We start from the raw sequence: 14,075 nt of genomic DNA on the forward strand, positions 1-14,075 counted from the left end.
CAACTGTTATTTAAAGGTTGTATAAAAATACTGGGACATTTAGTGCAGGCCACACTGAGTTTAAAGGGCTTTGGTAAAGTTTAAATCGCTATATGGGTCTAGTGCAGTGAGGTTTTCATGAGTTAATGTTAGGCTACATGAAGGGTGCTTCACATCAAATGAAATTTAAGCTGATTGATCAAATTCTACCTTTTAACCAGCTTTATACTGTCTATCGGTGGGAAATCAGGCATGTAACATGTGCTTGCATCCTTTGTTTTTGTTTTTTTGTTTTTTGTATTCATGCAAGCACAGCATATGTGCTTGCATGAATTTTCCTGTTTAATTGTGGAGGGGCAAGCTCACCCATCTGTACCTGACAGAGCAATTTTTAAAAAAATTTCCTTTGTTGTTCTCTGCGTGTGCTCTATATCACGGATGCTCAAGCTGTGGGAATTATTTAAAAGTAGCATTTCAGTTAGAATAAACTTCAGTCCCTCCTGTTAACGTTATTTTGTCATTATATTAGTTCAAAAGGTTAAGTTAACATGGGGGGGGGCTCGTTTTTACTTCTGTGCTTTGAGTACATTTCAGAGACTGTGCTTTTTCAACTTTTAAGTAAAGCAGTTAAATCGCCACTTCCACTTTTGCCAGAGTACTTTTCAACACAAGTATTTCAACTCAAGTAATGTGAGTGTGTACTTTTGCCATCTCTGCTGCACTTTGAAAATTTGTCTCCAAAAGTTCTGTTTATCGGGATGTAGTGTTTTGTGGGAGAAAATTTGTCTTTTTACAGGGAAGTTCCTGAATTTTACATTTAATTCAAATGGATTTAATAAAAAAAATAAAAAGTGGAGGAAAGACATTGAAGTTTGACTTATGATTGTTTGACTGTCACACCCGAAAATTCTGAAGTACTTTGTATTTTGTGTTGTACTGGTACCTTTGTCTAATAAAAAGACTTTTGACAGAAAGACTGTCACACCCATCTTCCAAGCGCATCTGCGAGTCCTTACTGGCCCATAGTCTCCACCCACAGATGTCTCAGGACACTTTTTAGTCCAAAAAAGAATACTACACTGACCCTCTAGACTCTCTTAAAATATATATTCTTATTATAACATTAAAAAAAAATAAGCCTGGTTGTCAGAATATAAGCAAAATTGGAAATCTATAAAGAAACATTGTGCTCTGTGTATGCTGAGATCTAAAGGTTTGAAACTGGGATTTTAAAATGTTTCAGGGGATTGAAAAATATAACAATTTCTATACGATGGGTCAGATTTCTCTGTATTCAAGAGGATAAAAAAGATTTAAGTTACCACAGTGTCAGTGGATTGTTTTTTAAATAGAGAAATACAAAAGCAGCTTTCTTAGTTATTAACTAACAAGGCTTCAAACAGTAAATTTAATCTCAAATATGTCTTAATATTAATATTAAACACTTAATATTAAAAAAAATAAAGTGCTTGCCCACCATACTTTGGCTTGTGGCCTTCCTTTTGTTTTTTTTATACTGTATGTTACTGGAGCTTTCATTTCTGCAGATCTTATTCTCTTCTCTGTGCACCTCTGTACAAGTATAGGAACAAGTTGAAGTTTGCCTCAAACCTCTACTCTCGTTTTCAGAAAGGAACATCATCTGGTAATGGTCAAGGAGATCAGCATCTTTAAATATTTTTATGAAGACGGTGCGTGCGTCTTTGTCACGAAATATACTCGATGAGAATGAGAAGCCACAATAGTGCCCTCCAGGAGCCAGAGGCAGAGAGAGAAAGGCCATAGGAGACCCACGTCATCTGCAGCCCCCCAACCAGTGAAGACCCAATGCCACACTTCTTAGTGGCAACTGTGTTCCGAACCAAGCCAAAACAGGTGGTGGTGGTAGGCCCCAAATTTAGCCCTCATGGGCCACAGCCAAAGAACCAGAGGAAACAAGGTGCCTACCTTTCCAGAGGACAGCCATGCTGCCACAAGCCAATAGCAAGGCTCCAGGTGGCCAAGAACCACCTGACACCCAGCAGAGCACTGGGCCTGGGGCTTGCTGACCCTCTGAAGTGTGTGTGGATGTCCCCACAGAGTGTAGGGAATAGGGTTGTACACGATAATAACATTTCAGATTAAACATTATCTAACAAATCCGGAACATTTTTACTTTTGAACTCTGACCTTTGGTCCCGCTGCATGTAAAAATAATTGTTGTAAGCGTCACTGCAACACAATTATCTGACCATTAAGTCCATTAGATGCTGTTACATTACGAAGAGGGGGTTTTCTTAGATAAAAGTCACGTGACATCAATAGCAAAAGTGGAGAGGTCAAGGATGAATGGATCAAGATAAGAGGGGAGAAACTTCATTGACAATTACTGCTGTCCAGGCAGCATAACGCAAAACTGCTTTCGTGTAAAGTGGAAGGTTCCTTTATAACCTAGTGTTGGACAAATACATTGTCCAACACTGGGTTTTGTACTAACCCTGACACACAAAGCATATGTTTTTCAATTTTGGAGTATTTATTTCAATTAAATTGGATGTTATTTATAATGCTCCAAAACACAGGAGCAGTTGTCTCAAGTTTCTTTATACTGTAATATAAAGACTGTACAGTACTAGAAACAAGCTCACCAGATTACTTGAGTAAATTTTTTTAATTTTTTTTAAACTTTTTACTTTTACTTGAGTAATAAGTAAGAGTAATAAATGTTACTCTTACTTATTTACGATGGATACTTGACCAAACCAAACACATGATTTCCTGTGATCAAGCACTAGTTAAAAAAAAGTTAACTGAGAAAATTGCTTTTTTCCCCTTTTTTCCCTCATTTCAAATGCTAATACAGTTGAAATTAAAGAGATAATGTTGTTGGATGATATGCAAAAACTCAACCTCTCAGACTGACCAGACTATGTCACATGATATAGCTTGTATGATAGTTAAATGCATCATATTATAATCACAACATGTGATGTGGCTTGTCTTGACCATCCTCAACATTTAACCTAAAAATAATTTTTAAAAAAAATAATTAAAATGGGGAAATGATGTAAGGACAAATGTAGAAATAATAGCACTTACACCAATCTTGTTTAGTAAGTTGTTCAAGGCATTCTAATCCATAGCAGTGTGAAGAAACACAGTCCCTCCTCAAATCTGTGCTATATTTTTGCCATTTTTCAGGTGGAACTGAAGAACTGTGACATTACTAAGTTTTCATCCATGCATCCATTCATTTTCTTAACCATTTGTCCACTTCAGAGTTGCAGGAACTGTATCCCAGCTGGCAGCCATGACAGAGACACAGCCAACTATTCACATCTATAAACAATTTAGAACCATTCAATTTATTTTCTGTCTTTATTCTTCAGTTTAACCGCTGAGAGTTGATCTGTTCTTCGGGGCAGTGTCAGCACACAAAGAACTGTAATAAAAACATTCTTATTCATCATCTATGTCCGTTCCATTGTTGTAACATGCAACAGGTCCTGCAGGAAAAACCATGCCATTTTGCAAGCCTGTTTATTCACAAAAGACTTAATGGAGACTATAGAAAGACAAACGTTCATTACATTTTCACCTCGTTTCAAATGCTAAGGCATCTGAAACAAAAGAGATAATGTAGTTGGACAAGATAAACAAAGAAACCAACCTCTCAGACCGGTCAGACTGCATTGTCTGAATACTGGTGAGGTTAAGACAGCAAACAGGGTGAGAGAAAAAATATATATCATTGTGCAATGTACCACATTTTATACATTTGACTAAGTATGGCAAAGCAATGGATCACATAACGTGCCTGCTGATCAAAGAACATATTGCCAAAGTTATGACTCTTCTATAGTCCTGTTATAAATCAGCATCAATGTTCATTCTGTTATGGAGTTTTCTTTGTTGAAATTGTTGCTTTACTACTTTCGTTACATTCCATCATAATGTCAGAAAAGTTTGTAAAGAATTGACAGTCACATCTTGTTAGGAAATGGAGAGCAAATTTAATTACCAGCATATGTATCACAGATCAATGAGTACAGCAGTAATCATTTCAGGGTTCAAGATGAAGGGACTTAAAGTTCATCACTATAGAGCATTTACATGAAAGAGAAAAAAGGCTGGAATATTTAATGTAGCCACACAGCTACACAGAAAATAAAATGCCCAAGCGCCCTTCAGGATGAGGGATATTTACAGCGTAGAATCATATTTAGAATTTACACAGATTATCATCAAGAAATATATTTTTTTTTCTCCATGAATCAATTTTAATGTTATTTACTTTTCTTTTTTAATACTCTAGAGCCCTCCATTCCAGGCTGGCTCCTTCCATTTTTACATTATCCATTATACACTGGACTATATACACTGGACACCACTTGACTATAATCTATTACAATGATAATTTAACTACAATCAGGGGGTCTGGTCCACCCACAGTCACATTAATAAGCAGCCATGACCATGTCACACATACATTAACCAAACTTTTATGTTCCATTTCCTTCAACTTTTAACGATAAAACACTGCAACAGAGAATCTAAAGTAGGTTATTGGATCTCTTACCACTGAAAAATTCCTTTATGGCCCTAAAATATCTCTAGTAGTGTGTTCTGACGTTCTTGTGCTATTGCAGTAATCTGCTAAAAGATTTTTCATCTTAGTCCAGTTTTCAAAGTTTTGTTTTGCTGTGTTGATGGTCAGTTGTGGAGGGTACTGTTGGCTTCTCAGAGGTCCGCATCAAAGGGTCTGCTGTTGACGGTGTTCACTGAGCGGGCAGGGGGGCTCTTGGCCCGTGGGAAGGACACATCGTCCTCCATTGAGTCCCTGGAGTACGGGACGCTACTGTTGCTGGCAGCGCTCCTGGCCCGACTGAGATTCGGCACTTCAACGCGCCTGGTCGGGGTCTTCGGTTCTCTGCGACGCATGACCTCTTCAACCCGGACCTCTCCTCGGTTCTTCCCTCCGCAGCAGCGGCAGATCCCGATGAACATAACGAAACCGCCCAAGACTTCAAATATCCCGCCGATGTAGCCCAGAATGATGCAGTAGCCGACTCGCGGAGTTATCAATGCTGTATTGACATTGGGCGTTGTGATGTTTGGGGGGCTGTGCGTGTACCAAGAGATCGGTATGATGGTCAAGACGCCTGAGCAAAAGATCAGCAGTCCACCCAGACCGGCAACTACCCAGTTAGGCCTGTCTTTCCAACAGCGGACCCCCGGGATGGCAACAGCCAACCCGATTAGAGTCACGATGAGAGAGGCCACCATCATACCCTGTGCGGGCTGTATGATCTTGTTACTGAAGTACTGGGTGTCCGCTTGGCCGCACCGAGCACCGGAGCTTATTGTGGATGCAATACAAATATCCCAGATTCCTTGTTCAATGAAGTTATCGGAAGGAAGATTGCTAATACCGTTCAGAGTCCTCCAGTTTGGGGCCACGGTCGCGACCAAGTCCAGCACCCAGCCGCAGGGAGCCATGACCATCCCGAAGATCAGGATGCCCGGAGTGCGCAAAGAGAGCCGCATCCACTCCTGCGTTGATTCCCTCGGCATGATCGCGGTTGTTGTGGTGGTTGCTGCTGCTGCTGCTGATGTGCCTCTTCTTACTCCTAAACACGTTGCAGTGACTAATTTCTACTGGGGCGATCAGCTTTGACGGCGTCGTCCTAAAAAACAAGTCCGACTGAAACTCAGCAGTGGGCGGGCCTTCATCTTCCCTTGCCCGTCTTGCCTGCCTCTGTCCCCAAATAGGACAGGTGTGGCGCTGTGTGCGTATGGGCGGGGTGCGCCTACATCTTCACCTGTAACTGCAAAAAGCAGAGTGCGCGAGCGGTGGGGGACGGGGGTAGTTTCGATTAGGCTTTTTGTCGTGCCAAAGTGTGATAAGTGATAAAGGATAAGAAAGATAGAGGTTTTTCTTTTCAGAGTAGCTGTTTGAAGCGTGGTGCAAACGTGTCTTCCGCTTTTAGGAGGTATTTAAAGCTTCTAATAGTGAAAGCTACCCAGACTTAAAAACTTAGGCAAGATATGATTTTTCGGATCTCCGGTTGCATTAACCTCCTAGGACCTGGCGTCGACATATGTGAACATTATATTTTGGGTTATTTAGACTATAATACTCAATTTTGCTCTACAAGGGCCTGATATCCACTTACGAGGACATTATACAGCTTCTGTTCTATCAAAATTTTAAATGAATATGTGGCTCTCATTTTTCTTAGAAACAGAAATCAGGTAAAAAAAAAAAAATTAAAAAAGGATCTGGTAATTCTTTGTTTTTACATTCATCGGGTCCCAATATGCTCAAATATCAAAGAGAAATTAAAAATGCATGCTGTGGAAGAGTTTTAGGAGGTTAAATAACTAAAACGTTTTATTTATTTATTTTAACTCTTGTTTCATCAGAAAAAAGGGTTCTTGGGATTTTTTTTTTAAAGTGTTCTGATTAAGAAAGCGAGTAGTGTATTTAGTAGAGTTGCGTACCAGGACCCAGGGCTGGACTTGGACGAAAAATCGGTCCGGGCATTTTGACTAGAGGTATTATACAAAAAACCATAAAGCCTTTGAATAAAAACTAACTCTGTTGTGACAGTGATGTATACTGTCATGTTGTTATATATGTCTCATTCTAATAAACTTAAACCTACACCACCCTCCCTATTCTGGTATTCTAAACAGTGCTTAGCCAAAACCCAAAGTCGAGTTAACCTCCTGAACTATCTACAACATATGGTGGAAACCTGAAATTAAGACAGAGAAGACTAGAGGTGAGACATGATCATTACTGAATATTAAAAATAATAAATGACAGATTTAGTGATATTTTCATAAACTATTTATTTACCACATCAATGAACAGCATGGCAGGGCAAAATATTTTTTGTAACATGGCAACCTTTAAAAAGTGAAAGGAGACAGAAACACAGGTGAGAAAGAATAAAACTTAATTGACTTTTTGATGGCATTTTACACACAGTACTGGTACAGAATCTAGAAAATGTGGGAAAATACTGACATCATATACAGTACTTAGCTACTTCTGAAGAAATTATGATGGAACCCTGAAAAAAAATTACTATGTACAATAATGGATTTCTATGCATTTTACATCAGATGAAAACGTTGGTTGTAAGATTCAGATAATTATTTGTTAAAAGTGAGACATTTTAAATGAGATTAACAAAAGAAAAGCATTTCTTCGTGTCCCCTTTTCCCTGTTAATGCCCTACCTGGCAGTGGCGGTCCTAGCCTGTTTGGCGCCTACATAAAATATATTAAGGATTGTACATCAACATAAAACTGTTAATTTCACCAGAGAAACACACACACACACATGAAGAGAGAGAGAGAGTATGCATTACATGCAAACGGCTACCAAACAGCCATCATAATACGTCATACAATGAGAACAGAACAAATCAACAATTGACGATGACTAATTAATATTAAAATCTGTAACATAATGTATTGTTTGGAGTTTAGTCTGTCACTGTTACTATTTTTACCATTTCTTTTTGGAGCAACTGTAATCCACATTATTTCCTTAGGAATTAATATTAAAGTCTTCTGATTCTGATTGTTTCAGGATGACCTGCCATTATCCAATCACACATCTGCTTACCTGTATCTTTTGCTCGTTTCTCCTCCTCTTCTTTTCTCTTTTTTCTAAACTGAGGACCTGATGGCTTTGAACTTTTCTTGTCCATCTTCCATTGGTTTTCATTTTGCACTCCAGTATGAACACAAGGATCGCCACAACATGACCTAATAGACCTACACCTTAGTTCACAGATTCACTTTGTCTAGGGTTTATTTCTGGGATTTCGCACAACCCAGGATTCAAATCATGAATACATAATGGGCTTGGATTTACATCATTATGAATGAAATGTGCTCTATTTGGAAGCAGCAGGGCCCCCCTCCGCTTTCGACGGGTTGTATGTGAGGCTCTAAATCATCAAACTGTAAATTATAAATTTTAAATTGTTATTCATCCCTTTACCCCTGGTCCTAAAGTGTATATTTATTTTCTTACTCTTCTTATATTTATAGTTTGTTTACTTGCACTGCTGTAACTGGAGCCTCGTCGTCTCGTCTCTCTATATACTGGACTGTATGTAGCGGAGATGACAATAAAGTTTACTTTGACTTCAGCAGCGAGCAGGCGCACCGAGGGCTCTCGCGCTCACTTTTCGCGTATAGAATTTCAAAAAAGCATCGGTGCAAATTATAAGTCTGTATTATAATGTCTGGTGTTTTCATGTTTGTTGGGTTTTTTTTTTAATTTTATTTTATTTTGCGAGCTCCAGCCAGCCAGAGAATCCCCCGCCGCCCCGCCCTCTCCTCCCTGTGCCACAAGCAGCAGGCGCACCTCGCAAACGGAGGGCGCCCTTACTCCCAGCAAATGGCCGACAGAAAGCCGATCGGTGCCTATGCCATTCCCAATATGCACTGGCTGAAATCGGGGCAGCATGAGTACGAGGGGGCAACCGCCCATGTCGCCCATATCAAAAACCACTACTGCTACCTGGCCCCCTGGCAAAACTTTGCTAGACCCGCCCCTGCACAGTTACCAGCTGTCAGCTACGTAAAAAGTGATCCTGGTGTTATTTGTCTCTCAGAAACAGCTCATAACTTCCCTTCAACTCATTCATGTCACCTAAAAGGTAAACCTGTTTCTCCATCACCTGTTCAGCTCTGATGATTCAGTAAGGACATCTCCTGGTTTCATCTTCATGTTTCCCTCTCACCAGATAGCCAAACCAATATCATGACCAGCAGTTTTACAGCTGTGGCTCCAGCAAACATCAGCTGATACTAGAAATTAACATTAAATAAATTCAACAGCTGATCAGCTTAAACGTGCTGCTGTTGTTTAGCGCGACATTCACTGGTTTCCTCTTTCTGGCGCAAAGTGGGCGATAAACAAGAGAGACGGGACTTGCATCAGAAACACCGATCAGCTGATCATTGATCAGTTTCATGATTGAAGTAGCAACAGGAGAGGGAGGGGAAGAGAATGAGAGAAGAAGATGCCGCTGACAGCGTAAAGACACAGAATAACTCCAGCTTTGGGTCTTTTTTTAATTCTAGCTGAAGTAGGGGACAAACTGTGTTCCTTTTCAGCTCAATACAAAACACGTAATATTTTCTCTGAATACGAGACAATTCCATTTTTACAGGACGGTTGGCAACTCTACTAACTAACCTTTTGAATAAAATAAAGTTCACTATTAGTAACATCATAGCACCCACCCAGCTGTATAGACACTAGCTAGTATGCAGTTATTGTAACTGACTGTAAAAAGTCAGTCAATTTATTTGACCTTTGACCCAGATAGACTGCAGGGGATAACTTCTCACCTGAAGTTCAGTTCACCGAATACCAGCGGCCGCCTAGGATCTCTCCTCCTCCGGCTCACCTTTCCCTCATCCACCTGCTGGCCTCCACAACTTGCTGATTGTGCAGCAGATTCCAGGAGGAAGAAGTTGCTAATTTCATTGCTATTTTATCCCAATTTACTGCAAAGCTTTAGGGCAGACAGAAACAAAATAAAAGGAAGAATAAAAGGAGTGCATTTTCAACAGTATGTTTCAGTTTTTCTGCAGGACAAAGAAATTCTGCTGTGGGATTACATTTTAAGAAATGGAAGTGCAAAACTACAGATAAAGTTCTTGTTGCCCTAACAGTCCTGTAATAATAAAACTAAGTTTTTGCTTATTTTACATTTTATTTATTTAGTATTTTTCTGTGAACTATCACAAATTATTTTAATTATTTCAATGTTTTATTTTGGTGTAGTATGAATGGCAATGTCAGGAGGAAAAACTGTAAAATTTCTGAAGAAGATTTTCAGAAATTTTCTGACTTTTGAGATTTTGGACTTTTCTACAGTGAAAAATCCAAATAATGCTTTAGCTGCTACTGCTGGAGACTGAGCCAGTATTTTACTTCATTACAAAATTCACACTGAACTGACTGGCCAGGTTTATAGAAATATATATGTGAGACCTGGAGTCATCATGACTTTGATTTGCATGGCATGTGGGTTCCGTGTGTTGGGAATCATAATTGGCAAGAATGTAGTTCTGCAGGAATCTATTGAGAGCAGCTTGAATACCTTTCTGCCTCACTCTCTTTGTTTTTCTCTCTCCCGTGCCTCTCTTTCAATATTCTGTCCACACGTGTTTGTTTCTATTTTTTTTATATCCTGGTTTTTCTAGCTTCTTCCGTCTTTCTGGTTGTGCTTGATGTGAGATTCTGCCAGAGCATCAAAAGAAACCCGATTATTAACGAATGCTAATAAGGTCTCTCCATAGGTAGGGGGGATCATTCATGATTCTCAGTGCTGTAAACACCTTGTCAAAGAGCTGAGATGAGGGTGACTATTTCACAGAGCTAGCAGCTTTACTGATCTCTTTAAGGAAAGTGAATCAGTTTCTGAGAAAGTTAATGACCTATGAGAGGCAGATGTCACAGCCAGACCCTACATTGTTTAGGCCGACCCCGTTTCAGCTACGATGGTATTTGTCCATCAACATCTCCTTTGAGCGATTAACTGTGATTGCTCAAGTCACCAAAGGAAGCTCAACATTTAAGTATTTTATTTTATTTCAGTGCACTGATAAGAGCAGCTGTATTTTCCTACTGCCTTCAAGAGCAGCTGTTTACCAAATTAATACAAAATGCGACATTTTTAAAGTAAGATTACTTTGCAAGAAATATCTGAAATATACACAATAAAATACAAAGTCATGTGTTCTTGAAGCCATCTGTATCTTTATTTTTCCTCAGAATTGTTTGTGTTCTTTGACACACAGAGGACAAATAAACCAGGTACGACAGGTATGTGAACAAACCAGGCAGACTTTGTGAACCAATCCTTTTGCCACATCATTTGTACACAATGCCTCTTTCCCTTATCATCATAGTATGACTCATCAACTTTATCCCTCTGTAGTTATGTCAGCTTTTCTTTCTTTCTTTCTTTCTTTCTTTCTTTCTTTCTTTCTTTCTTTCTTTCTTTCTTTCTTTCTTTCTTTCTTTCTTTCTTTCTTTCTTTCTTTCTAGGTAAGTCATAAAAAATAAACCACAATCTGAAAAAAAACCCCAACCTTTAGCTGTTTTCATTCAAAGTTTCATATATTAATGTCAGTCTTCCACCACCGGTTGTATGTAAGCTACATAACTTCACAGCATTTGTATCATGCCACACATCACAGATCTTTATAAGGTGAAACTGGAGCAAATGATTTGGATGACAGCAAGTTTTGGTTGCCAAATACATACCACTCATGCAATGTAACAGTTTGTTCATGTGAAGTAGTTTTCATTTTCCAGGTTGTGAGCCCTCAGGAACAATGATGTGTGCAAACATACGCTGAAATTTTGACGTCACATTTCTAACCTTTCTTCACTGTGCATTTTATGTTAATGACTAGCATCACAAATACAAATGGCAAAAAGCTATTTGTTGACAATCAGAGATAATTAATAATTTACACATGCATTTAATTCCAGAAAATGCAACATTTTTGGCTAAGGAGTTTTCAGCAACCCTTTATCGCTTTAACTAGAAAACAAAGGAAAAGGTTCACCAGGTACAAGTCTGATGCAAACAAGGAATGACAGGAACTCTAGAGACCTTAAAAAATAACAACTCACACAAAGTCAGACATAACCTGCACATAACCTGTGGGCGGGTGGGTGCATGGGGGCCCGGCCCTGGAGCAGGGTGCCGCCGGTGCATCGAGCCGCCTGGGGGGCTCTTCAACTGGTGGGGGGGATGGTCACATCTGGCAGGAGCTTTCTTCTCTCAGGAACTCTCTGCAGGAGGGGGAGATACAGGAGAGGTGGAGGAAGATCTCAGCCTGGGCGTTTACCGTCTTATGTAGTCTGGAAGATGTGTGGTTGGTGGGGTGGGTGCAGTTTTCTCTGTGGTGGGGTTGGGTGGACTGTCCAGGGCTCTGTGGAGCCGGGGGGCGCTACTGCACTGGGCCCCGGTCTGATGGGCCTGGGCCCCCCTTCCCTGGCGGGTCGCGGAGGGTGGGAGTGCCTACTGGGGTCAGCGGGGGAGCTGGCCCCAGGGAGGGATTACCTGCCCCTCCCTTCCTTCCCTCCCCATCTCCAGCTGCCTCCCTCTTCCCGCTCCTCCACAACCACCCACACATGCAGGGCCTTGGAGTGGGGGTATGTCACCAGGGTGCAGAGGAGGCTACCCCCCCCCCTGTCCCCTTCTGGCTGCCTCTGCCTCAATTTTATCCCACATCTTAGACATTCACATTATTCACACTCTCATTACACATACATATAGGATCTTGGGGGTGGGCACAATCACGGAGTCCAAATCACCATCAGGGTGTATACCTCACCCCTGACGTCGTTGCCCACCTCTCAATTTTAAATACACTTAGTCATTGAGGGTTAGCAGGAGGGACTATGCGCTTACCTGCTGCTCCTTGGCAGGTAGCTCCATGCCCTCCTGGGTTTTAATTGCACCTTAGAACACATATGCATCAACACTACAATGAGCGGGTGGAGGGAGGTTTGGAGTCTTCTCCCACCCCCATTCTCTGCGGCCTGCTGGAGCGGGAGGGCTAGTAGGAGGAGTTGGCCGTCCGACTGCGGTCTGGGGTGTGGGGCCTCCCTGCTGCTGCGGAGTCGGGGTGGTCTGCCTCTCCCCACCGCAGGGAAAAGGGTAACACCACCTGGGTCTGGGTGCAATTCCCCCCTCCAGGGGCAAGGGTACCTAGACCCGGATTGTAGAGTACGCTTGGGGAGTGTGATTGTGTGTACAGCGTCTCTTTATGTCTGTCTCCACGTTGGTTGAGTGTGGAGTGAGTGCATATGAGAGCATGAGGGTGGGAATGGATGTTTGTGTCTGTGTGTGCCTGTATGTCTGTGTCTATATGTCAGGTTGGGTATCAGACGCCACCTCTCTGGGGACACCTCAGGCCCTCCAAGGTTTGGAGGCCTATCTCCACCCACCACCACTTCCCCTGCCAGTGGCGGACTCCCTCAGGTGTCGGTGTGTTGGTGGTTCTTTGTGTCTGGGGGTGGGCGTCCGGGTACACACCGGCTCACTCCTTGGCGGCCGCTTGTCGGGGCCTGGGGCCTGGGGCTCGCTCGGGCCCCCTTTGGAGGTGGGGTGCCCCCGGCCTCTCGGCCTAGGGCTCGGTCACTCAGGCGCAGCTGGGGGCCGGCGGAGCTCACGGGCGCGTCACTGCAACCCCCCCTGGCTTCTGCTCCGCGGCTGCTGAGTGAGCCCTCATCTGGGACTCTCCTCAGCTCTTACTGGAACAGTGGCGCGGCTGCCCCTCTGTTGGTCTTCCATGGTCTTTTGTGTTCTGGGGGCCTCTGGATGTCTGGAGTTTTGATCTCCTCCATACCCGCTTCACACCCTGGAGGACGGGGCTGAGGCCCCCCCACACTCCCTAGCAGATCATTACATGGAGAAACCTTTGGAATGCAAGCATGCTGATCCACACAGGTATGCACACATGGGTATTCACAGACGCGGACTAAAGCTTTCTTGGCTGCTGCCTCAAAGCACACTGTGCGCTGTCTATCTTGCGTGCTGCACAATATTGTTTATTACTTAGTAAATACTGATATCTATGACTAGCTAGTTTATTGTGATGGTGCTTTGTTTTCTCTATTATTATGTTGCTCTTTGTTGTTTGCTGTCTCCTCTGTTTGTTTGTTTGTTTGTTTGTTTTTTTTTCTCCATACAGGTGACCCAGGAGTTTTTTTTTTTTTTTTTTTTGTCTCTCTTCCCCCCCCTTCTCACCGTCTCTTCTCCCCTTTGGTTTTCTTTCTTTCTCTCCCCCTCTCTCTCTCATTCATTCCCCCTGTCCTATTTATTAAAAAAAAAAAAAAAAAAAAAAAAAAAAAATGACAAAGGATGAACTGAAGCTCTGCCATCACGTAATGTCGCATACTGCTGTTTCTGATGTCATTTAGAAAAAAAAAAAAAAAAAAAAAAAAAAAAAAGACATAACCTGCACTTCCTGATCCTATTGAAGAAATATTGCACATACCAATGTTATATGTGTCATAAATTTCAAACGGATACAGAGAGTGCATACGTTTTGAA

The 14,075-nt window shown here is 41.7% G+C and overlaps 1 protein-coding gene across 1 annotated transcript; it reads right to left on the reverse strand.

Annotated features, from left to right (window-relative positions):
* Nucleotides 1-3,948: 3,948 nt before the first annotated feature.
* LOC308387240 (claudin-23-like) lies at nt 3,949-5,644 on the reverse strand. The gene has a single exon (XM_080867174.1). The coding sequence runs from the start codon at nt 5,530-5,532 to the stop codon at nt 4,699-4,701; it is 834 nt and encodes a 277-aa protein (XP_080723300.1). The 5' UTR covers nt 5,533-5,644; the 3' UTR covers nt 3,949-4,698.
* Nucleotides 5,645-14,075: the final 8,431 nt, after the last annotated feature.

Source organism: Rhamphochromis sp. 'chilingali', assembly GCF_963969265.1.
Source record: "Rhamphochromis sp. 'chilingali' genome assembly, chromosome: 2".
Taxonomy (NCBI): Eukaryota; Metazoa; Chordata; class Actinopteri; order Cichliformes; family Cichlidae; genus Rhamphochromis; species Rhamphochromis sp. 'chilingali'.

Bases quoted from the DNA above. Each gene is read 5' to 3' on its own strand.
- LOC308387240 (XM_080867174.1), bottom strand. From the start codon at position 5,532: ATGCCGAGGGAATCAACGCAGGAGTGGATGCGGCTCTCTTTGCGCACT.